At 35.7% G+C, this 27609-nt stretch overlaps 2 protein-coding genes across 2 annotated transcripts in view; both read left to right on the top strand.

The window, feature by feature from the left end:
• The window catches only part of LOC142358299 (uncharacterized), a 140642-nt gene that overhangs the window by 70763 nt on the left and 42270 nt on the right, over positions 1–27609 (top strand). The window lies entirely within an intron of this gene.
• The window catches only part of LOC142358407 (palmitoyltransferase ZDHHC20-B-like), a 111657-nt gene that overhangs the window by 70834 nt on the left and 13214 nt on the right, over positions 1–27609 (top strand). The window contains exon 6 of the mRNA XM_075409840.1: positions 8812–9003. Coding sequence (XP_075265955.1) covers positions 8812–9003 — 192 coding nt within the window. The remainder of the gene's footprint in view (positions 1–8811; positions 9004–27609) is intronic.

Below are 27609 nucleotides of genomic sequence, written 5' to 3'. Positions count from 1 at the left end.
AATGTCAAAAAACAGAATAAGAAGAAACGGAATAAACCAATAGAACCGGGGCGCTAAGACTTGATAAAGGCTTTGTGCGTCAAGTTATCAAAGTTCCTTAAAGTATACAGCTAATTGGTATTAAGGTTGTTAATAGCCGCCTTCATCTTATCAGCCGGCTATTATAGCGCTCCTATTTTTACTATTCAAAGAATTTGAATTGTATTGGGGCGCTGTCGTTTTAAGATCTGTTCACACATTTCCATGATTTTTGAAGTCAAATTGGAGTAGTGATTTTGGTCACGCCGAAACAGGAAGTGGAGCGAAAAAGCGAGTGGCTTTGCGGCGTGAAATTTTTTCGCTCTAAATTTAAAGTAGAGTGAGAAAATGGTGTTTGAACAAAAATTCGCTTTTTCGCTAGTGGTTTTTTGTTCACATGCGGCCATTTCACTTTGGTTTTTACTTCGTCGAACTTTTCGCTTTACGTATTTTGCCGCTTTTTCGAAATTTTGCATGAAATCTTTTTGACTTCTCTTGGCTAGTTTCACTCTTCTGGCATTCTGCTCAAAGTCCTTTTAAACAGCAGCTGCTCAGCAAAGCAATTCAAAATGAAGAGAGTTAGTATAAAAAAATCAAAGTCAGAAATAGAAACGGGATAAACCCATAAAGCCCATTTTTAGATGCCCGGTACTTGAACTTTGTTCTCATAAGTTTTAGTTACTATCTATAATGCTTATTGGTATTGATACTAGACCCTGTAGCCTCTCACTGAGAGACAGGAGTATGTTCAATTACGAAATGACATCAAAATAAATCGCACTTAAAAATGTTTTTATACAGAAATCAATTTTTGTTGATATTTTCTTTTCTTTTAATACCAATAAAGTTATGGGAATCAACGGCGGCTATTTTCCGGCAATCTGCCGGGTATGTTTGTTCTCAGACCTAAAAGATTCGCCATATTTATCTAATCTAAGGAAAGTGCTGTAGAAATTAGAACACTTTAAGACACTTGAACTGAGTTGTCATTTTTTAAAATTTTTTTTAACTTTCAATCCCAACGCCTGTTAGTGGCCTCAACCGTGGTTTTTCCGACAATTGGCAGTCTATGTTCTTTTTTATCCATTGCAGGCTTTAATAAGATAGTTCAAATACCCTCTGAGAGTATACAGGGTGCAGTTAACAGACTCAATCTACAATTAAACCCTCACATGTTTGAGAGAAATTCATGCGATATTAGTTGGTTGCCTTTAAGCACCTGTAGTTATCGTTCTTCAAGATATTGGTCAAGCGTTCGTTTGTTCCTGATACTTCGATATCATTGAAGTTAGCATGGTTTGTGACTGACTTGGAACTCATTTTGTCGAAGCACTATGTGATTGAAACTACACAGTCCTTTTTAATTAAAAAAAAAACTGAGATGAAGACTCTATATCACTGAAGTTGTGTATATTTTCTTCTGGTATTTTCCGTATCAATGTTAACTCGATAGTTGTTTTCATTAGTAGCATTTATATGTCTATGATAAACCTGAATTCGGTTTAAGATTGAGTACCATGAAGGAAATCGGGGAAAAATGCAGATCAAAATGAACTCAATAAGAAAATAGACACTAAACAACAAGTGAGTAGCCTATGTTTTGTGATTAGAGTGACTTATGTCTGAGTAGACTTTTAATTAATTACTACAAACTTCATTTGAGAGCGAATAATAAACATTGACCATTAATTTAATTTTTAATGCCTCTGAACAGAAATAAGCTGAAATGTGTTTAAATTAGCATAGTAATGTGAAACCGCCGTAGACCGAACAAAAACATTAGAAAATATTCATACTCTCCCGCCATCGTGGATCGGCGAAATTTAATAGACTGTTGAATCTGTTAAGTCCAAGCAGCACTTTTTTCTGGAGTTTGAGTGTTTCGATGAATATAAAATTTCATCTGCAAATTAACCTCTGAGTTTTGACTACCTTTTGTTCGGTTCTTTGTCATGCAGCTATAAAAGGCGTAGTGCTCTTGCTTATTCGCCATCTACAAAACAACCAAACCAAAACTGACAGGGCACAAGATTTGTTAATGCTTTGTCAGTGAAAGCAGGAAAATATCCAATTGGAAAGTATTTGCAATTTTTTTAAAAAAGTTTCATCCAAAAATGTCTTTGGTGTTCATGAACACGAACATGTCACACCTATCCACAACAAGGGAGCAACAGCCATCCTGAACGATTAATGCCCTATTTCAGCCATACATACTTTGCCAAACTGTTTTGAGAGACTGCTTTTAATCAAAATGGAATATCTTAACCAAAACAGTCTGTTGAGCAGAAAGCAGTCTGTTACGCAGCGAGAGAGAGAGAGAGAGAGAGAGAGAGAGAGAGAGAGAGAGAGAGAACAATTTGGTTTTCTAAACAAAAATTGTGAACAGATGCTGTACTATATCTAAACGAATTGAGAAAATTGATAGATATTGCAGCCATTTTCGTGGATCCTGCAAAAGCTGTGAAATCCCTTAAGCATAAGTCTTTTTCCGCATAAATCAGAGTATTTTAGTTTTGAATTGCTCGTGAACGAAGTTCATAGCAATTTTTGTAAACGTGTGTCTTTTTTGATGCAAAATTTTTGCTGGACAATTTTGACTTTTCGAGTGACTTTTACGCCCTTGACTTTTTGCGTTTCGCGTGGTCTAAAATTCTCTCTCAATCACAATTTCAAGCAGCTGAATTCAATTGGCGGCAATTTAATACTAAAAGTCAAATGAAAAGTGCGCCTAAACTGGTGCCATTTTTTGCTTTAAATCTTAATAGTGGTATATTTTGACCTCTAATGTGGTTATTTGAAGCCCACTATTGAATTTTTTAGTCCCATTTAGGCTCCCCCTCCCTCCCTCCCTCCCTCCCTCCCTCCCTCCCTAACCCTTCCACCCCCCTCCCCGACTGAAGCAGGCTGCAATTGATCAGGGCTCCCACTAGTCGTTCGAGAGCAATGCTTCCGACGTTTCGTCAGTTATGTTTAATAGCCGCCTCAGCTTCTCAGCCGGCTAATATATTGATCCTATTATTTTTACAATTCAAAGAGTTTTTACAATTCAAAGAATTTGAATTGTATTGGGGCGCTGTCTTTTTTTTCACACATTTTCATGATTTTTGAAGTAAAATTGGTGTAGTGATTTTGGTCACGGCGAAGCAGGAAATGGAGTGACAAAACGTGTGGTTTTTGCATCCTAAAACTTTTTTGCTCTAATTTTAATTAGAGTGAGAAAATGGAGTTTGAACAAAATTTTGCTTTCTCGCTATTGGTTTTTTTGTTCACATGCGGCAATTTCACTTTGATTTTTACTGTTTTTTTTTTCAATTTTTTGGATTGGATTTTTTAAAAATGGTTTTCCCCATGCATTCATAGTTCTTTCTAGGCCTAGTTTTTTGTTTGAACCAAATTTCCACTTCTCGCTAGTGGTTTTTTGTTGACTTGCGTCATTTTGGCGTTGATTTTTCGTTTTTAAATTTTTTTGAAATGATTATTTAGAAATGGTTTTTCCAATTCAGTCATGTCTGTTCTAGGTCTAGATTTTTGTTAGGTCAATGAAAATTCTTTGATTGGTACGCCAGGACTTGTCCTGCTGTTTTTTTTCGTCGAAAAAAAAATTTTTTGCTTTACCTTAGTTCACAGCTTGTTCAACGTTTTGCGTGAAATCTTTTTGACTTCTCTAGGCTAGTTTACTCCTCTCATGCTACTAAAAGTGTTTTTAGACAGCAGTTACAAAGCAATTCAAAATGAACAGAGTCAATATCAAAAAAGAAATCAGAAATAGAAACGAGATAAACCCACAGCGCCCAATTTTAGCTGCCAATTACTCAAGCTTTGTTCTTAGTTACCATCTCTAATACTTATTGGTATTGCTACCAGCCCTTGTGTGGTCTCACTACGAAACAGGAGTAGATTCAGCTCTAAAACGACATCGAAATAGTTGGCACTTCAGAATTTTTTGTACAGAAATCATTCTTTCAATCCCAATCTTGGTTTTGGGACTCAACGGCGGCTATTTTCCGGCAATCTGCCGGGTTTGTTTGTAAACATGTTGGTCTTTTTTATGCAATTTGTTCGCTTGACCATTTTGCGTTTTTCTTCTGGAACATTCTTTGATTTCTCAAGTGACTTTTTCACGCGTTCGGTCTTCATTTTTGAGTGATCTCTTGCTCTCACTCCGAAGTAAAGCTTGTTGCTAATATAAAGTCGGTTGCAGCAAAGCAAAAACAAGGCGTGATCTCCGAGTGGTCAGTGCATCTGGTTAAGGATCGGGAGGTCAGTTGTTCGAATCCCGACGGGTAAAAGTTTTTTTATCCGCCTGTCGTTCAAGAGCAGTTCTTCCGACGCTAGTCGGTTTGTTTAAGGTCAGGTGCTCTATGTTCTTTTATGACCGACAGATTGCAGTGCTTTGCCCCAGGCACACAGTTTTAGGACCTCTAATTTTTCTCATATTTGTAAACGACTTCTCGGGAACGTGCAAAAGATTGCTATAATATTCTTTCTTTTGCGTTCCATACTAGTATTTTTTTGAAATTATTGACATCAGAAATCATTTCTGAAGAAATTGAATAAGTTTGTTTAAAGATAGATCTTTATTTGCAAGAACATCAGTTAACATTAAAGGTTGATAAGAGAGAACTGTTTTATTTTAACAAGCAAAGAAGCAAAATCAAATGTTTTATGCAAAAAATAACGCTATAAGAATCTATTCAGAACTGTAGATATTTAGAACGTCCTCATGAATCCTAATGGACAATTGAAACCCATGTGCAAACATTGTCCTGCGGATTATGGTCGGTGATAGATAAGAATCTGTTCAGAGCTGTAGATATTTAGAACGTCCTCATGAATCCTAATGGACAATTGAAACTCATGTGCAAACATTATCCTGCGGGTTATGGTCGGTGATAGATATTCGCTCTATATGCCTTGTCAGATTTCATATCCCGCTGAGAACGAGGTTGCATATGTTCAGATCAAATGTGCCCTCATCTTTGTTTCAATAGTTTTTGCAAATTTTTTTGCCTAAAAGTTACGGCATATAAATTGATAAATAAATGAGCATAAAAGATTTTTAGTTGCGCAGAAAATGTGATCATTTTCGACTCGAAATTGGTATTTTACCTCATCAAGGAATCTTAAAAGTTCAGATTTTTAAAGCTCCTTAAAGACATTTGCACTAGGGACTTCAGTAAGTTTCAGGAAAAAAGTTCTAGCAGCTTGCAAATTGAGTGGAACAGAGGAACAATACAACTCGTTTTGGGGGAAACAAAAAGAAAAATATCGCGATAGATCGGTCTTGTGGAAAAGCGTCCAAAATGTGTTAGCTTAACATGTCGCATAAGATTAACGGGATTTGTGATAATTTATAAACATATTTTGACGGAGTTTTTGAGAAGGCAGCATGAAAATATTCCATTTAACAGAAAATTGGGACCATTTATGTCATGCTTCTACGTATAAGAACGAACAGCCAAAATGAATATTCGTTTCAGTTTTTCAAATGATACCATGGAATTTTAATTTTTATGGATTGACATTAAACTATTTGGTTATATTCGTGATGTTTTTTTTTAATCTGGAAACATGTAAATTAAACTAACCACTTGGTTAATGTTACATGTTAGAAATTTATTAATCAAACATTATTTTTTTCTAATTTATAACAAACTAAGGTTCGGTTTTCGTAAAATAATTTAATAAAAAATATGTTTAAATCCTGCAACCCTTCTGTCTATTGGAACTCTTTCGTGTCGTTTAAGCATTTCCGCTGTAACTTTTTGTTTAAATTTGGTCTTCGACGTTTCTTTTCTAATTGTAATTGGAAGTGTGTTCCATTTTCGAATAAAGTTACGAACAATTGAACCATTACTCCATTTTGACTTACATTTTTGTTCTAAGAAAAGGTTATGGGTTCGTTTGTTTACAATAATAGGCACGTTTTCTAAAAATCTGAAATGTTTATTAGAGCGATTTCTTGTTTGTTGGAGGATATTGAAAAACATATTTAAAGACACCCATGTTATTTGGAGCTCTGCTGGAAGAATTTTAGTCTCCAGAAGTAGATCTCTGGCAGTATCGTATTTGGTTTTCATAAAGCAAACTTTTATTCCCCAGTTTATCTGTTTGTTAATTCTGTCAATAGAGTAAGATGGTAAATTTTGAATCTAAATGAGACAAAACTAGTGATTTAAAAAGATTTATTCTTGTTTTTAGCGGTACCTGATAACGAACCAAATATAATGATCTGATTGCTGAAGCCATTTTACTGATAACCTTATTTAGTTGATTTTGGTATGTCAGTTCCCTATCAATTATTACACCTAAATATCTACATTTTTCAGATGCTTCCAATCGGTGTCCCTTGAAATCGACAGTTTCAATGATCGGCAATTTTTCATTCCTGAACACCATTAACTCCGTTTTTTTCTCATTCAAAGTTAACCTGTTTTGTTTCATATATTGATCTGTCTTGTTTAATGTATCTTCAGCTATTAGCTGCAAATTTGCTTCATTCTTTGCATGACATAGAATTGCTGTATCATCGGCAAACTGTAATACATCACAATTCGTTGATACAGCTTCACTGAAATCGTTGACATAAAATATAAAAATTAGAGGCCCTAAGACAGTTCCCTGAGGAACACCGTGATTTATGACAACCCAATCTGATTTTGCTATCCCATTTTTTACACACTGTTTTCTATCACAAAGGAAAGAGTTTAATAAGATTCTTGCATTTTCTCCAATTCCATACCTTCTTATTTTGTTCATAAAAACATCTATAGATATTGAGTTGAAAGCCTTTGCTAAGTCTAAAAAGAGTGTGACAACAATTTCGTTTTCGTCAACGCATTGGTTTATCTTTTCAGTTAATGAAATGATATTATCGAGACAGGACTTTTGCTTTTGAAAGCCGAATTGATTCTTGTTAATCAGACCATTAAGAGTTAGGTGGTGAGTTAGTTGGTCAAGTAGTAATCGCTCAAAATTTTTTGCTAGAGTTGGTGTGACTGATATGGGTCGATAGTTTTCTGGTTCTCGTCGGTCTCCCTTCTTATAGACAGGTGTAACATGCGCTGTTTTCAAAATATTAGGAAACGTGTTTTTGTTTATGCATTCATTGACGACAAATTGTAAATGAGTTCCAATAGACAGTTTACTATCTTTTAGCGCCCATGCTGGTATATAGCCCGGTCCGGGAGATTTATGCTTAGGTAGATTATCAATAACATTACACAATTCTTTTCTGGTGACTGGTCGGAAGCTAAATTCCGGTCCATCAAATGTTAGGGAAGAACAATTTGGAGCAACGTCTTTGCCTTTGTATAATCCTAGTCTCGCAAAACAATTATTAAGAACATTGGCAATCTCTCTGTCATCCTCAACAAAATGACTATCTTCCCTTAATTTGTCAATTTTTTCTATTTGGCTGTTGGAATTGATCCCGTTTTTGATGAATTTCCATTGTTCTCTTGAAGTTTGTAGCTGCTGGAAAAAATTCTTTATGTAATCACCTGCAGCTTTTTTCAGTTTTCTATTCACTGAATTGCGTAAAGATTTGTAAATGTTATAAATCTCTGATTTTGGGTTTTTCTTCCACGCATTAAAGAGATGGTGTTTTTCATTTATGAGACCACGTAATTCTTTTGTCAACCACTGCTTTTGTTGTTTTTTGGTACTACTTTCTACCAACTTCAAGGGTGCATGACAACTCAGTATATTTTCAAAAATTTCGATAAATTTTAAAAACATTTCGTTCGGCTCATTTATCTGGTACATAGGCGACCAATCTTGCAGCGCAATGTCACGATTGAAATTTGATCTTGAATATTTCTTGGTATTACGTATCAAAAACTGCCTTTTCTTATCACTGTGATCTATTTTTAATGATGACTGATATACTATTGTGAGTTGATCAACTCCAAGAGTCGACTCTAGAACTCTGGCTTCAAAAATTTGGTTCTTCGAGATAAAGCAGTGATCAATTAACGAATATTTTTCACCATTTGTCCATGTTGCCTCCGTTTCATTAACGTAACATAGCCCATTGTTTGCTGTGAAAATATCAAGTGACTGTCTACCTTTTGTGCCTAACAAGTTTATATTGTAATCTCCTAATAAAATTAGATTATCTGTATACGAATACACATTTGGGATTTCTACAGTCATTTTATCCAGAAAAAAGTTAGAGAGATTTACATTGGGGCAGTATGCTACATTAATGAGTAGTTTTTGTGTTAAAGGCTTACCAATTTCAATCCACACTGACTCAAAAAAACTTCTATTGATTGTGTTCAAATCATTTCTCATTTTTACTTCAAACTATTTGGGAACCCAAATACCTACCCCTCCACCTCTCTGTACATTAGTTAATGATGATCTTGGTTGGTGAATGAAGTGATGACTATTGCACAGATAAAACTGTTTGAATTTGAAAAGACTCTGTTCAGTATCAGTTTGAATTTGAAAAGTTTGAATTTGAAAAGACTCTGTGTTTGAATTTGAAAAGACTCTGTTCAGTATCAGTTTTCATTTTTCTGTCTCCGGCTATTGGTTTTTCCGACATTTTTGGGTTGTATACCATTGTAAACGCAAAATAAGAAAGATCTATTTTTGTTATCTGAAACGGTGTATTTAATAATTAATCTGGTTGAAAGAACACTGCTATAAGTGATCAGCAGAGAAATTCGGCAGTCAACAACTGTACTATAGTGCGTCTTAAATAAATGAACGAAAATAAAAATCAGCGAAGTGAAAGAACAAATAAACAATTTCATGTTCAGTGAAATGTAATATTGTTTCCAGCCTTGGCAATGGCAACTCTTTCCCTGTTGCCGACTGTGAGCCCGAGTCGGGACTGCTTCTCAATGGAGACGAAGACTTCCCGGATGACTCCAGCGACAGAGGAAACTCTCATCCGCATTCGCGAATACCTATAGTGGACTTCAACAACCACACAGCGCAAACGCCTGGAAGATTAATTAATGGCAATAATATGTAAGAAATCTATTTTTGTTTGCATTTCAATCTTTTATTGGGTTTTATATGTGTCACGCGATGTATGTACGGAACAATGACTGATTGATAGCCGCTTAGCGAAAGCGAGGCTCTATTAGTAGTAAAGGAAAGTGACTAGAACCTCAACGGGGGGGGGGGGGACGGACAATTTTTGCAACGCACATCTACAACGGGGTGGGACACTTCGAAAGTGACTAGAACCTCAACGGGGGGGGGGGGGGGGGGGACGGACAATTTTTGCAACGCACATCTACAACGGGGTGGGACACTTCGAAAGTGACTAGAACCTCAACGAGGGGGGGGGACAATTTTTGCAACGCACATCTACAACGGGGTGGGACACTTCGAAAAATTTTATCGATTGCAAAAATTGTCCCCCATGTTTTTTGACCATAAATGGAAACTTTTTGATATATATATATATATATATATATATAATATTACACACACAAACATACATACATACATATATACATACATATATACATACATACATACATACATACATACATACATACATACATACATACATACATACATACATACATACATACATGCATACATACATACATACATACATACATACATACATACATACATACATACATACATACATACATACATACATACATACATACATACATACATACATACATACATACATACATACATACATACATACATACATACATACATACATACATACATACATACATACATACATACATACATACATACATACATACATACATACATACATACATACATACATACATACATACATACATACATACATACATACATACATACATACATACATACATACATACATACATACATACATACATACATACATACATACATACATACATACATACATACATACATACATACATACATACATACATACATACATACATACATACATACATACATACATACATACATACATACATACATACATACATACATACATACATACATACATACATACATACATACATACATACATACATACATACATACATACATACATACATACATACATACATACATACATACATACATACATACATACATACATACATACATACATACATACATACATACATACATACATACATACATACATACATACATGCATACATGCATACATGCATACATGCATACATGCATACATGCATACATACATACATACATACATACATACATACATATATATACATACATACATACATACATACATACATACATACATACATACATACATACATACAGATTTCAAGAAAAACAAGTTGACAATCAATCAGAACTGAAAGATTTATAAACAAAAACTCTAAACGCTCACGTTCAGTAAACAGTAAATAATGAACACAATAGGAACAAAAGACATCAAGCTCATTCATGAGAAAGTTTTATCACTGAGAGGTAACATAAATTAAACACACATATCTTATCGACATTTATATTTCGTAGCTGCTTGTTCTTTGTTAGATCCAGAAGTTGACGGAGAAATAGCACTTAAATTTAGACCCTATGGTGGTTTCGTTGGAGTTGATAATTCATGACTAGATCCTTTATTGAAACGGAGCAAAGTGCTACGACTTCATGCTGCATTACATGACGCCGCTGGATTTATAAAAGATTGCCGAAACAAAGGCCCTGGATATGTTTACGCTTTCCGTTACTCACCAGTAAACAATTGTCTTTTTGGACACCTGACAGGAATATTATTCATTCTATCAGTGAAAATTTTTCATTCACAATTGTTTCGTGAATTGGAATGCTAGAAAATTTTGGCAGCAAAAACACAAATATTATTGTCCTCGATCTCGAAGGTTTCAAACTCAAGTCACTTGGATTCATTATAAAAGAACTCAGTTTGTGTTCCAGTTGCAACGATACAATATTTTTCAAACCGCCGCTTAAATTCGCTGATTTACCCACACACGATAGACAAACTGTTATTTGGCTGACCAATAACCTACACGGCCTTGATTGGGACGAAGGTGATATACCTTTACAAAAACCTGTTTATAATCTGGAGGATCTAAATTGTCCCCGAATCTCAGAGATAATATCAGAAGAACAAGTTCCTGTTATCATCATTCAAACTTTCGTTCAACAAACGATCAATTATCAAATCACTGCGCGGAACGTAAAGCAAGAATATTTTCACAGTGGACACAAAGTGATGCACAGAGAAGACACGGCCACCTTAACAACTTATCTGTCAGACAACTTGAAGATATTCACTTGCTTGACTCCACTTGACGATCAGCCGATTGTAATATTCAACAGAGTTCAGGATCCCTCTCCACCAATACAGAATAATTTTTCAAGTGATCAACAGAACCGAACGAACTATCTCAACAATAACCCAAACACAGAACAACAACCGCGTTACAACCCGCTTTATAGCGCAGCAGAAAAACGTTATTTTGCAACCATTACTCTTTCTCCCGACGAGCTAGACAGCTTTAGGGCTTTCCTGCCAGTGATAGATAATTTCTATCATTTCCAACTGTACGTAAAAAATAAACAGAGAGCTCGAGAACATCGGAATCAGTTCAATTATGGCTATGAACAAAACAAACCCGAAGCCTATGCAGTCCCCCAAAGAGCAGCGAATCCCACGTTGGAAGCAATGGGCGGACAAAAAAGTTCCTCAATTTAGATTGAAAAAATCACCACCAGAACGTGAGCTATCACCTAATGAGATGCCGAATGAGTTGCGGTTATATGTCTTGGAGCACCCCGAAGTTGAAAACCATCGTTCGAGGAAAATGACTCATCAACAGTTTGTTATAAACTAGAGATAAAGTCATATTAAAGGTTTCAATTTATTTGAGTTCTGGTACATGAAACAGTTGCCCAGTGAATAATTCAAAAAATTCAAAAACATTTAATATCATTCTTGTTTCAATTCACTTTTCAATTGATTTTTTTCTCCAATGAATCAAAGGGACGAGGCTGACGCCGGTATCAGTAATTTAGTATTTGATGTGAACAACAAAGAGAGGCCCCCATGGCGTTGTTCAAATTCAACAGTACCAAGGTCCGAAGTAATATTTTTTGTTCAAGTTAGTATCATTGTCTTAATGATCATTCTTTGCTTCTCTATGCTCTTTCTATTATCAGAAAGCTGTGAAGAGAAATCAATTTGGATTGCTCTCTTATCGAGTTTAGTTGGTTACATTTTACCTGATTTTACCTGATCCCAAACTATGAACAAAATTATTCTTACACATGACAGGGTATTCATGTCTATTGTACGACCAAGTGGTAGTGGTAAAACAGAACTCTTATTTCGAATGCTAAAAGGTTCGACCTTTTATCGAAGCTTTGAAAAAATTTATTATTTTTACAAAGAGTTCCAACCACTTTTCAAAGATATGCAACGAGTTATACCAGGGATTGAGTTTCTAAAGTACTCAGGCTTTGATATAACAAAAAATCTATCGCATTGTCTACTTATCTATGACGATTCATGTGAAGAAGTCTTCAACGATAAAGAATTTGTAAAAATAGCTACCTCACGACGTCATCGCAAATTACATGTTATATACGTCAAGCATAATTTGTTCCATCAAAGCAAATGGTCCAGAACTATTGATCTGAATACAACACACATAATATTATTCAAGTCGCTTCGTGACATTCAACAAACTGAATATCTTGGAAAACAGTTGAATTGTCTCCAACTGATAAAAGAAGCATACAAACTAGCAACTGCGGAGCCCTTTGGACATTTGATGATTGATCTCGACCCAAAAACCAGTTAGGGTTTACGGTTTTCATCGCAACTAATTGGACCGGATCCTTCTATTTTTTACATTTCGTCCCCTGAAGCAGTCATTACAACAATTACATATGAAAAAGAAACATTTGCTTATGCTCAAGCAATGGGCAAATAAGAGGAATGAGAACACGGCTCAAATAGAAATATTACATCAGGGCGATTTCATTTGGTTCTTGAGTGACTGTGTGATGAACGTACTCTCTGGGGTTGTACCAATCAATAAAGTTGAATTAAAAAAATTCGAGAAACCACTACGTAAACTTGCAGACAGGCGAGTTGAAAAAAGTGAGAATCAAAATTTTTCGATCAGATTCTGGAATTCGTCTAATTAAACTGATTGCGTTACCTTGTATTGCTTTTCTGGAGCAAAATGCACACTGAAGAGTTTGTGCTAATTCCTCGTCAAATTTTTGCGAATGAACAACCTCAAATTGCTCAACTTCTCAACAATAAAAATGTCCGAGAGAAAGCAAAACAAATATCACTGTTGCAAAGAAGCAAGTCTCCACCAGCACCTTCTACCACGCAACAAGACACGCAACAGCAGACCGATAATATTTTGGAGAATATCAAAGATGAGTTGAATGAGACTAGAGATGACAAAATTGATACAACAATTTCAACTGAAATCAGTGAGCGAGTTTTGAGAGATATTAAACACCTTGACAGAAAAAAGTTTGAAAAAGCGAGCATAATATTGGAAAAAATAGAAGAGTCAGAATCTCTATCGCTTGATCAGACATCAAGACCTGACCTTTCTAGATATCAGTTCACAATTAACTTGTAATACATACGCAAAAAAATTTCTTGCCTTATCACTAAACGAAAAGTTACAGTTGTTTGAGGATGAACCAGAAAACGAAGAATCAGGAGTCTCGAGAACAGAAGAATCAAAAGCTTCTGGCGACGATGAGGGAAGCTTTGAAGATGCAAAAGACGAAATCCAACCGTCTAGCTCATGGACAAATTACTTCCTCTCACGTTAAACAATTGAACAAATTATACACAAAAGGTAGTGCAGCTTTTGGTAGCATAGCTAATTTGAAGAAAGCCAGTGGTTTACCAAGATCCAAAGTGGTTCAATACCTTCAGTCGAAAGCCCCATACACAAAATACAGACAATTCAGAAAAACTTGAGACTAAAAGCTGTTGCATACAGAATAAACGAAATCTGGTCTGTCGATGTGGCGTATATGGATAAAATTGCCCAACACAACAACGGAGTCAAATATTTACTGGTGGCTGTTGATGTTTTATCGCGATACCTTAGAGTGCAACCAATGAAGGCTTCATATGCAAAAGACGCTGTTGAAGCGTTCAAAAAATGATCAAACAGAAAAAACCAGAAAGAGTTTGGACAGACAAGGGATCCGAGTTTAAAGGTGAATTCAAAAAATTTTGTGAAAAGAAGGAGATTCATTTATATACAACCGAAAACGAAACCAAGTCGGCATTTGCTGAGAGGAATATTCGATCGCTCAAAAACATTATTCACAAATACCTGGAGGAAAATTGGGACTTGGACGTATATTAAGCAATTGCCCCAGTTTGTAAATACTATAAACAGTCGTGTTAATCGTGTTACCCAACTTGCGCCTAATAAAACTTTCAAAAAACATGAACCGTTTCTAATATCCCTAGCAATTAGCACAAAAAAGTACAAGCCAAATTACGAAGAAGGAGACCTGGTTCAGATTGCAAAGCCAGACGAAACATTTAGGAAAGGTTAAAAACAAAATTACACAGACGAAGTCTTCACAGTATTCCAAGGTTGCCACCCTTAGTCCACCAACATACAACCTTATAGACGCAAACAACGTTATAATTGAAGGTAAATTTTATGAACCAGAATTAGTCCAAGTGAACGTCCTTCCTGTCGAAGACTGAACATGAGTATTAATAAAGAATTTACTATTGATTTGATATCGAATGCATCAATGGGAATTTTTACCAATAATACCAGTTTAAAATTTTTTTTGATATGGAGACATACTACAGCAAACAAGCATCTCAATCAATGCCGCATTTTTCCGGACACTACAGACAAAGAGGCAGTGGTTGTGGAGCGCTTGCTGCAGGTATTGGAAGAGTTGCTCTGCCATTAGCACGCAAATTTCTCTGGCCCGCAGCGAAAAAGATTGGTCGTGTTTTATTAGTTCAGGGAGCACCAGAGTTAGTAGAAGTTGCAACCAAAAGAAAGTCAGCAAAACAAGCACTGAAAAGTACAGTAGCCGCTAAAACAGCTCGCAAACAAATAGGTGGATCACTTCAATCACGTATTGCATCAGGTCGTAAAATAATTAGACGAAAAAGACGACAATACACGAGACCTCGCTCAAACCAAAAACGAAAAATCTCAACCAGAAGAATCATTTCTCAAAAACCCCGTCCAAAAAGGAGTCGTCTGGATTTTTTCTCGCGAGTGAAAAATGCGAACTAATATTGTAATACCATCTGAAGCTACTCACAGTTCTCTAGACTTATTTGAAAAACCACCTTTGCTGGTAACATTTGATCAATCATTCGAGCAAAAAACAGGACCGCTTTATTCGCCCTCAGGATCATCATTGGAGATTGAAGTTGTTGGTGATCGCAACAATTTTATTGACTTGCAAAAAATTTACCTGGAGATCAAGTGTGGAATACTTCAAACAGATGGAACGGATTTGCGCTACACAGCTGGTGATGCTAATGCCAGTGATCTTCCATATTTTGCTAATAATATCCTTCATTCACTTTTCGCCGACTGTACTGTTTCTGCAAATGGTATCAAAATTTCAACAGCTAATGGACACTATGCACACAAAAGTTTCATAGAAACTGAATTCTCTCACGGTACAGACGCAAAGAAAACCTGGCTAAAATGTCAGGGTTACGAGTATGAGGAAAACCCGGGCACTATTCCAACAGCAATATCAGATATAAGAAAAAGAACAGTGCGACAATCCGCACGCATAACGTTATCTGGAAAGTTGGCGGTTGATTTCTTTTCATGTGAGAAAGATTTGGTTAGTGGAGTTACCTTACGCTTTTCAATGAGAACATCTCACGATGACTTTGCCGTCATTAGTGAGGACCCCGCGAAACACTACAAGGTTAAAATAGATGAGGCTGATTTATTTGTCAGGAAAATGACGGTATCAGATAATGTTGTAGGTGCAATTGAGAAGACATTATTGAAAACTCCGGCAATTTACCGATACAATGAAGTAATTACCAAAACATTTTTGGCTACAACAGGCCAACAAAGCTGGAAACATGAGGATATTTTCACTAAAGAGCCAATCAGAAGAGTCATTGTTGCATTATGCGTTGGTACAGCATTCATCGGTACCAATACCGCTAATCCATTCCATTATCAAAAATTTGGTTCGAGAGATAACCATTTATCGAAATGGTTTTGCCACGGCTGGAACTCCAATGTCAACAACTGACAACAAGAGGTTGTACTACAATTCAATGAGTGCATTAGCTTATGTAGAAAATGGCCATGGAATACCTCTGAGTGAGTTCGCAAACCATAATATAATGGTATTTGATCTGACCAGCACTCAAGAGGCAACTCATGACTTCATTCATCCAGAGCTCACAAATTCCTCATTGTCTGTCGAACTCAAGTTCGATGCAGCGTTAGCTCATAACGTTGAAATATTTTTTCTGGGGGAAAATACCTCTACGATCTACATTGACTCTGCAAGAAACGCATCTAAAAACGCTCTTCCCATGATCACATACTAATGGACGAAGATCAAATTCATCTTCAAGTGAAAAAGTGTAAACACCTCAAATTCAAATACAGGGGGGTTTATGCTGCTGATAATTATCCTCTGAACTTGCAGACCAACACATTTATTATTGTTAATGCATCACGATCCAACTCTATTGGAACCCACTGGGTAGTGTTAGCTAAACGATATGCATACCCAATAATATATTTTGCGAATCCATTGGCTCTACCATTGACTACCTACAAGGATATTTTCAACCGTTTACAACAGTGTGAAGACTTGGAGATAATGATGGATATCATGGAAGATAGAAGAGACATTCAGTCTCCATTGCAATCCTCAGTCTCCCAGCTTTGTGGTTTTTTTTGCATATACATTGTTCATTATTTTTATAGTGAGAAAGTTCCATTTATACCTGATGTAAATGATTTAGAGTTGCTAGCTTTTGTAAAACATATGAAGTAAAATTTAATTTAAATTTCAAACAACAACACTTTTTGAAGATCAATTTTTACAAAATTGAAAGGTTATGAAAGAGTTTGAGGATTCTCGCACAAAACTCCCATGGCCACTAAGCAGAATATCCATTATCTGATAGGGTCGAGGAGTGTTCACCTAGCATAAGCTAGCAAAATCGTTTTATAGTTACATCAGGGACTGTAGAAGAACGTTTGTTGGCCGTAAAAGTACTAATAGATTTTGCTGTTGCCTCACTCAAAGGTGCTGGAAGTTGTTTCTGGTTCTTGGTAACTGAAGAAGAAGTTGATTTTGAAAGGTACTCAACAGCAACATGAAGTCGTGAAATTATTTCACCGCGTTTAACAAAGTCTTTTTGCGTAGGCTGAATAAGTAATTTGAAACAGTTAACGAGACACGGTATCACCGCGGGTACATAAAGAGAATCGAATAAATTATCATCCTGCGAACCAAATTCATACATAACATGATAATGATTGGAGCCAAATGTACAACCTTCGATAACTGTTGCAGATGAATGATAACCATATGCATAATTTTCAATTGTTGTGTGTTCAAGTTTTGGTTCCGTCTCACAAATATTGTACTTGAAACGTTTTTGAAATTTCTTGAAATATTCGGGACTGTTCTCATACATTGCCTCAACCATAACGAACAAAAAAGAAAAAGCTAATGAACTAACTATGAATGCATACACAATGACAGGAAGCAAAAGGTTTAATATAAATTATTCCGATTCCTCATTGACTATTACAGATGTTTTTGGTATCTTCTTTTGGCGCTGAGTCGGTGTTTTGCCAGCCCGTTTTGCTGGACGCTTCGAGTCATCAGTTGAATCCGGTTTTAGAAGTGAGTCGATCAAGCCAACTGGTTGATCAAGCATTTGTTCTAGTTTTTCTATGTTCTGACATATCAACCGAAACTCTGGCGCCGAAAGTGTAATTTTTTGATTGAAATCCCAGTCGACCTGTTCACTATCACGTTTGAACAATTTCAAGGATAAATAGGTGCCAGTGGTATGATAATTCTTAACAGCAGCCCTAACAAGCCGTTTTTTATTGAGCGAGAGATCCAAATGAAAGTCGCTGTACTCAGCATCCTTCGACAAAACATTACCCATAATGTTGCATATATTGAGACAAACTGTATCAAAGTAATCTGAAATGATGAATGACTAATAAGTTACTGTTTATTGGAATGTAAACAATTTCAAACCCCACGCCAACATGTCTAGACAAGATAACAGCTGAGCAAACAAACCCACCCACCCTAGCGTGTAAACAAATTTATACTCCTCTATATCAGCTATGACGTTTATACGAAATATGAAATTCAAAAGATCGGAAAAAATATACCCTGCTGAATCAAGACCCATTCAATGTCCAAATAGTCCAAGGCAATTTAAAAATTTCCATTCACTAATGCAACATCGCCGGGCCAAGCATTATAAAGGCCATAGCGGAAAACAGTTTTACAAGTCCCGACCTTTAAATCTAAAAACTGACAAATTTTCATTAGCAATGGATAAATTAGCTCGCCTCCTCGAGTCTATTTATATTTCCCGAGAGCACCCCAATTCAACTTAGGTCAATATGACATAATTCTATTTATAGACATGACGGAATAATGATGAAATGATTAAGTCAAATAAACAAATCGGTCTGCAACAATTTTTTCAATCTTTCCGCCATTGTTCTCTCTTGTTGTTCAATATAAGTTTTGTGAAAATTCTTTAGTTCTTTGGCTCCTTATTACATTACTGCAAGTCTTTTGTTACTTAACCTTCTTCTAGAATTTGCTTTCATCCTGCTTTTCCATTCAGTTCCATACCATATAAAAACAAGTTTTCATTTCTCTTTTTCTCAGAATTGGTTTTAGACTCTGCTGTTAAGTCTTTATAAAACTTTCCTTCGAAAGAAAACTTTGCTTTGTTACCGCTTAAATCCGGAAAATCAGTAAAATCATCTCAATTGTTTATCCGTCACCTGCAATATGGCTGCTGAATATTTAGAAATTGCAAAAACAAGTGAGCGAGGTACTAGAACCCTTGTGCGAATGTGTCACAACTTCAAAAATATTGTCCTTGTGAAGGAAAGCTTTGATGACAAGACTCAATTATGGCACACAGAAAACAGCTTTATTGTTCCAGTTAAATACATTGAACCCATACTTGAATACACAAAACAAAACGATTTATTTCATCTTACAAAAACGCCAGGAAAATCACCAAGACAAGAAGAGTCTCCATATGCTCATCGATATTATGGATGTATTACTCCCATTCAAACAAAAAAGCAGGATGTCAAAAAATTGACAAAGCGAACAAGAAAACTTTTTGCAGACTACGATCATGAGTGCATTGAAATTTGGGAAAATCAACTAGGACAGCTAGAAGAAGTTGAGCAGATATCAGATTTTTGGAGTTTCGATCAATCTCAATCGCCTAGTGACATGAAAACTCCTGAAAAAAGTCTCCCTTTACTTTCCAATAACTTTTCGGATGACGTTAGCATCGAGGAAACTCCTCCGTTAAATCAGTGTTACGCTCCAGTCAAGAAGGTGATCAAGTTATCTCGGCTCTAAACAAAACAAACTTTCGTCAAACTCATTGTACATATTGAACTTTTTATTTTTGGCTGATTACTGTGTTTCAACGTATGAACTTTGTGTTTACTTCTTTAAATTAGTTCTTAATTTAATTTTCACTAATGATTCATCTCAGCATCAAACATAGCATGAATGTTTGGAAGGAATTAAGCGTTGCAGAAAAATTCAGACATTGAACAAACAAGTGGATGAAAGATTGTATTAAACAAATAAACAAAAGTAAAAAGTGTAGAATTAAAACCAGCTGAAGCTTGGGTATTTTCATATCATGACAAAAAATCAGTAAACAATTTTCAGCAGATACTAGTACGCGATACTAGTGATAAAACAAAACTGGGGTAAACAAATAACCCTGCAGACTGACCTACCTGCACTGAGCAAACAAAAAGCAGGAAAGCAGGTAAACAGTTGAATCTCTGTTATTGGCACAACGGTCTGCGAGACTAGAGGCCCACTGTTTGCTCAGAAGTAGCTTTCAGTTGCAAATGTAAGCAAAACGTTTGCCGAGCAGTAGCTTTCATTGGTTGAACTCGTGAGTAACGCGATAAAATATCCACAGCCACTAACAAATATTTTACGCCATTGTTGTATTGGGCTAATTTATCCATATACGCAACGTCGACAGACCAGATTTCGTTTATTCTGTATGCAACAGCTTTTAGTCGGGGGAAACTTTTTCTGAGTTTTTTGTATTTCGTGTAGGGGGCTTTAGACTGAAGATAGCGAACAATTTTGCCTCTGGTAAAACCACTAGCTTTCTTTAAATTAGCAATGCTACCAAATGCAGCACTGCCTTTCGTGTACAATTTGTCTAACTGTTTAGCTTGAAAGGAAGTAATTTTCCCAGAGATTGGTTGGTTTGATTTCTTCTGCCTCTTCAAAGCTTCCCTCGTCGTTGTCAGAAGCTTTTGCTTTTTTCTGCGGGATTTTGAATCAACTTCCTTGTCTGACTCATATTCCAAAAATTGCAGTTTCTCTTCAGAAGATAAATTTGGAAACTTTTTGGCGTATGTGTTACAAGTCAAATGTGGACCAATATTGAGAAGCGCTAATACATTGAAATGTTCGAAAGAATTTTTATAAGTGGTTTGCTGTAGATTGTAAAGAAAAGTAGCAACAAGAACTTCAGTATTTGAACCTCTGATAAGCAATCTCTTTGATGAGTCCAAAGACACAGAATCGGATCCCTCTATTATCTCCAGTATTTTATTCGCTCTTTCAAATTTTATCCCTTTCAAGATTCTAATATCATTCAGCACTCCTTGTCTGGTAGTTGATATGTTGTCTGTCGTAAATGATTTTTCCATAGATTCGTTTATTGTACTTCTATCATCCATTGAAGCGTCAGTTTGTTGCTCTGTATCCTGTTGCGATGCAGGGGGAGCTGATGGTGACTTGTTTCTTTGGAGAAGCGATATCTGCTTGGCGGGGTTGTGAATATTTTTGTTGCTGAGTAATTGAGAAATATGAGGTTGCTCTCTTGTATACATCTGTTTAGGTATTAACACAAACTCTTCAGTATGCATTTTGTTCTAGATATTCAACGCACGGATTTGCTATGAGTTGGATGAGACTGGTACCTGAGGGAGATTGAATCAGTTTTAACCGTTCAGTTTTCCCTACTTTTCTGTTCAAAAGTGTGCGCAGAGTTTTTTCAAATTTTTTAAATTCTTTTTTATTGACTGGAACAACTCCAGAGAATACGTTCATCACACAATCACTCAGAAACCGAATGAAGTCGCTGTCTCTATCTAATTTGAATTCAAGGTTGGATTTCTTGTTTGTGCTATTTGCCCATTGCTTGAGCATAAGCAAATGTTTCCTTTTCATTCGTAATTGGTGTGATAACTGCTTATTGTGCAGGAATGTAAAAAATTGAAGGATCTGGTCCAATGATCTTTGATGAGAAGCGCAGACCTTGACTGGTTTTTGGATCAAGGTCGATTACTAAATGTCCGTAAGGTTCGGCAGTTGCTAGTTTATAAGCTTCTTTAATCAATTGCAGACAATTCAACTGTTTTCCAAGATATTCGATTTGTTGAATGACTCGCAGTGATTTGAATAATATGATATGCGTGGTATTAAGATCAATTGTTCTCGACCACTTGCTTTGCTGGTACAAGTTATGCTTTACATAAATTACGTGAATTCTACGATGACGTCCGGATGTAGCTATTTTGACGAACTCTCTGTCGTTAAAAATTTCTTCGCATGAATCATCGTATATTAACAAACAATTGGAAAGATGTTTTGTTATTTCTAAGCCAGAGTATTTGATAAACTCAATTTGTGGAATGGTTTGTTGTATGTCTCTGAACAATGGTTGTAACTCTTTGTAAAAGTAAAACGTTTTTTGAAAGCGGGGATAAAATGTGTGACCTTGAAGCATGCGAAATATCAGCTCTGTTTTGCCTGAACCACTTGGTCCCACAACTGACATGAATAATCTATCATAGGTAAGAATAATTTTGTTCATAGCTTGGGGTTAGGTAAAATGTAACCAACTAAACTTGATAATAGTGCAATCCAAATTGATTTCTCTTCACAGCTTTCTGATAATAAGAAAAGCATGGTAAAGCAGAGAATGATCATCAACACTAAAATGCTAACCTGAACAAAGAAAATAACTTCTGACCTCGGAACTGAAGAATTTGAACAGCATCGCCAGGGTGGTCGTTCCTTATTGTTGACATCAAAACCTAAATTACTTATACCGGCATCTGTCTCGTCCCTCAGTCATTATGAAAATTTTTGTTTTCTTTAAGATTAAATTATAAAAGTTACAATACAAATAGAGCCTAAAAAAGTTACTCGGAATGTTCAACAGGCAACTGTTTCATATACCAAAATTCAAACAAATTAAAACTTTTAATATGACTTCTGATTTCTAGTTTATAACACACTGATACTGAGTCATGTTCACCGAGGGATGGTTGTTTGAAAACTTTTAAAACTTCGGGATGTTCTATTACATAAGCTCTCAGTTCTTCGGGCATTTCACAAAGGCATAGTTCAAGTTCAGATTGTCTTTTTTGAACTTTAAATGGAGGTACTTTTCTGTCCGCCCATAGTTTCCAGCGAGGGAGCGCTGCCCTTTTTGAGGTTGAATAGTTTTCTTTAGATGGTTGCTCATATCCATAGCTGAATTATTTTTGATGTTCTCTCGCTCTCTGCTTGTTGCTCAAGTAAAGTTGAAACTGATAGAAATTATCGACAACAGGAAGAAATGCTCTAAAGCTATCAAGCTCGTCTGGTGATAGACTAATTGTTGCAAAATAACGTTTAACAGCTGTACTGTATAACGAGTTATAGTGGTGCTGCTCTGAGATGTTGGGCTTATTTAAGAAGTTTGATCCTTTCTGCTGTTGATCAGAAGAACAATTGTTTTGTGGGGGTATGCAGGGGTCGCGTGTTCTGTGGAAAATAACTATAGGCTGATCATCGAGGGGAGTAACACAGGTAAAAATCTTCAAACTTTCTGACAGGTATAATGTCAAAGTAGCTGACTCCTCCCTCTGCATCGCTTTTGAGCCACGCGCAAAAGTTTTGGCTTTTCGTTCGGCACAAGGATTAGACACCGGTTCTTTATTACATAAATTTGTGTGAAGATTGCAAGAGTTGACTGCTTCTGGTGGTGAGATCTCCGAAATCCTGGGACAAAATAAATCCTCTAAGTTGTAGACTGTTTTGTGTATGAGTTTGCTAAGGAGCTCACACTTTTCGATACCTTTGGCAAAGAAGATGTTTCGGATGAATCTAAAACTGATACCCAGACAAATAGTTTTGAGGTCACTGTATGGTATTTCACCTTCGTCCCAATCAAGACCGTGTAACTTTCGCGTCAACCAGAGAACTCTGAAGCGATCGTTAGCTGGAAGTTCTGTGAATTTAACGGGAGCTTTGAAGAATATTGTATCCGTATAACTTGTACATATACTGAGTTCCTTAACAACGAACCCAAGAGACTTCAAGTTGAATCCTTCAAGGTCAATAACAACAATGTTTTTTGCTGCAAAATTTTCTAGCATTCCAAACCATGAAACAAACGTGGGTGAAAAATTTTAACGGATAAGATAAATAGTAATCCAGTCAAATGACCAAATAAACAATTGTTTATTGGAGAGTAGCGGAAGGCATAAACATATCCGGGACCTATATCTTTGCAATCTTTAATAAAACCTGCTGCGTCGTGTAAAGCTGCGTGAAGTCTCAAAACTTTGCTGTATTTTAGTAGGGAGTCTAAGCGTGAATTATTATTTCCAATCAAACCACCAAAGGGTCTCAACTTTAAGGCTATCTCTACGTCAATTTCAGGATCAAAAAATAAACAGGCTGCAAGAAAGTATAACTGTCGATGCGGAATATGAGTATAATTGAAGTCACCTCTCAGTACTACTAATTTCTCTTGAATAAGCTCAATGTCTTTTGTTTGAATTGTTTTCATTTTTTAACTTAAACTAAATGCGTTGACTATAGTTAAGATTAGTTCAATTGCCTGTCTGTGATTGGCTACGACCGCCCATGGGAAATACTACTTTCTGATTGGTCAATTTTCATGTCTCAGATATCCGAGTGACTAGTTGTCATGAACATGTTCGAGCGTGATACCTAAGTATATATTTGTAAATAGTGTTAATTTCATTTGTCAAAACAACATTTATTAACCAGCTTTCAGTCTTGCCTGTCTATCCATATTAAAATTGTTCATTTGTCAAACCAACATCTATTGAACAGCTTTCGTTCATACAAAAGGCTAGTTTTCTTCTTTTGTTTTTGAGTTTTCGTTTATTTTTGTGCACATGTACTTCCATATAATCCCCATATAGAAGTACATATGTACATAAAATCGCTCAAACATTATTTTTTTTGTTCACACGTACCTTTGGATGTATGTACGTACGTATGTACGTATGTATGTATGTATGTATGTTTGTATGTATGTATGTATGTATGTATGTATGTATGTATGTATGTGTGTGTGTATGTAAGTATGTATGTACGTATGTAAGTGTGTATGTATGCATGCATGTATGCATGCATATGTAATTGTTTGCATTAGAGTTGAAATGTTTTATTTAATGACAACTGATTGGCTGTGCCATTTAAAAACAAACGTTAGAGCACTGATGTGTGCACGTTTATTTGCGAAACACACAAACTGATGAACAAGATTGAGCGTGATATATAAAAGTTTATATATTCATATCTTTCAGTTATCAAAAAGTCAGATTGGAAGCAATTTATCTCCAAGTGCAAGGTTGGTTCGTTCATGTTATTCCTCTGGGCTTTTTGCATATTTTTGTGCATATGTACTTTCATATAATCTAGAATATGACGGTGCTTATGCACAAAATTTGTATAAAGAATAATTTTTAGCCCATTATTGTGGCTATGTAATATACAATTTTTTTGCTTGATATGTAGTGATGGGTTTGGCGTGTGGGTTGAAGCTTGGTTGGGTGTTTGTGTGTGTGTGTGTGTTGGCTGGGCGTGTGGGTTGGGCATGTGTGTTGGTGGGTTGGACGTGTGTGTTCGTGGGTTGGGGGTGTCGGTTGGGGTGTGGTTGGGTGTTGGTGGGTTGGGCGTGTTGGTCGGTTGGGCGTGTTGGTTGGGGTGTGGTCGGGTGTTGGTGGATTGGGCGTGTTGGTTGGGGTGTGGTTGATGCACAAAACAAGATTAACACCGTATCACATCTAATAGAGGCAAAATATCAACAAAGATTTTGGACCCTATTTCTCAAAAAAATTTTATAAGTTCTTGTCCTCCTATAGGACAAAAATTCGATTTCCAATAAAATCTTTTCTGAGCACTTTTATCACTCACAAAACGTGTTTCACAACTATTTGCATTGATTCAAACCAAAAAACACAAAAAAAATTTTTGACCCCATTTTTCAAAAATTTTTAAGTTTTTGTCCCCCCTATAGGGCAAAAATTTCAATTTTTGAAAGAATTTTTTTCGACAACTTTTTTTTTATTAAAAAAACATGTTTCACACAATTTCACATTGATTAAAGCCGAAAAAACGCAAAAAAATTTTTCGACCCCATTTTTCAAAAGTTTTTACAAGTTCTGATCTCCTATAGGGCAAAAATTTCAAAATTTGAAAAATTTTTTCGGACAATTTTTTTTAATCAAAAAACATGTTTCAAACATTTTTACGTTGATTAGAGCCGAAAAAACGCAAAATTTTTTTAAGTTCTGATCTCCTATAGGGCAAAAATGTCAAAATTTGAAAAATTTTTTCGGACAACTTTTAATCAAAAAACATGTTTCACACATTTTTACATTGATTAACGCCAAAAAACACAAAAAAATTTTTCGACCCCATTTTTCAAAAATTTTTACAAATTCTGATCTCCTATAGGGCAACAATTTCAAAATTTGAAAAATTTTTTCGGACAACTTTTTTTAATCAAAAAACATGTTTCAAACATTTTTACGTTGATTAAAGCCGAAAAAACGCAAAAAAATTTTTCGACCCCATTTTTCAAAAGTTTTTACAAGTTCTGATCTACTATAGGGCAACAATTTCAAAATTTGAAAAATTTTTTCCAACAAATTTTTTAATCAAAAAACATGTTTCACACATTTTTACGTTGATTAAAGCCGAAAAAACGCAAAAAACTTTTTCGACCCCATTTTTCACAAATTTTTACAAGTTCTGATCTCCTATAGGGCAAAAATTTCAAAATTTGAAAAAATTTTTTCCGACAACTTTTACTCAAAAAACATGTTTCAAACAGTTTTACGTTGATTAAAGCCGAAAAAACCTAAAAAAATTTTTCGGACAACCTTTTTTACTCAAAAAACATGTTTCACACATTTTTACATTGATTAAAGCCAAAAAAACGCAAAAGTTTTTCAACCCCATTTTTCAAAATTTTTTGCAAGTGTCGACGCCCATTAGCGGTAAATTCTCAAATATGAAAAGTTGGATCTGAATACTTTTATCATACACAAAACATGTAATCGCAATGCTAGCAATAGCAGTGCCTAATTTATATCACTGTTCTAAACAAACAAACAGACCCCGCAGCAAACAGTTAGTCGTAACAAAAACTGGGTCAAGCTTGTAAACAAATTGAACAAAGTTAAAATCAACCGAAAAGTTTTCCATTTTCGGTTAAAAAAAGGGGGGACAATTTTTGCAATCTATAAAATTTTTGGAAGTGTCCCACCCCGTAGTAGACGGGCGTTCCAAAAATTGTCCAAGCAATAGCAGTGCTTTATTTATATCACTGTTCTAAACAAACAAACAGACCCCGCAGCAAACAGTTAGTCGTAACAAAAACTGGGTCAAGCTTGTAAACACATTGAACAAAGTTAAAATAAACCGAAAAGTTTTCCATTTTTGGTCAAAAAAAGAGGGGGACAATTTTTGCAACCTATAAAGTGTCCCACCCCGTTGTAGATGTGCATTGCAAAAATTGTTCGTCCCCCCGTTGAGGTTCTAGTCACTTTCCTTTACTACTTTATTATTCTCATCAGGGTTTTTGTATCCCATAGGATTTGGATTTTATTGGGGCGCGTTGTATTTTTTCATAGATCTGTTCACACATTTTTTACTTTGTTGTCAATGAGAAGTCAAATTGTCCTTAGAAATTTAGCGCGCGCTGAGGTCTGTCTTAATGGGAGCGAAAAAGTTCGAAGCGTAGATTTTCAAATTGCTTCTAAAATGGATTGTGAAGTTGTTCTAAGAGCAGATTTTCGATTTTTGAGTGCAAACTTTTTACATGCGGTAATTTGATTTCTACGATTACTTTTCTGTCTCTTGAATGCTAATTTTTGTTGTCTTGCCACTTGGCCAAATGAATGACAGAACTTTCAAAGCAATTTATCTCCAAGTGTAAGGTTGGTTCGTTCATGTTATTCCTCTTGGCTTTTTGCATATTTTTGTGCATATGTACTTTCATATAATCTAGAATATGACGGTGCTTATGCACAAAATTTGTATAAAGAATAATTTTTA

The sequence above is a fragment of the Convolutriloba macropyga genome, chromosome 1 (assembly GCF_964194025.1).
Source record: "Convolutriloba macropyga chromosome 1, txConMacr16.3, whole genome shotgun sequence".
Taxonomy (NCBI): domain Eukaryota; kingdom Metazoa; phylum Xenacoelomorpha; order Acoela; family Convolutidae; genus Convolutriloba; species Convolutriloba macropyga.
This window is presented reverse-complemented; position numbering and strand designations above follow the sequence as displayed.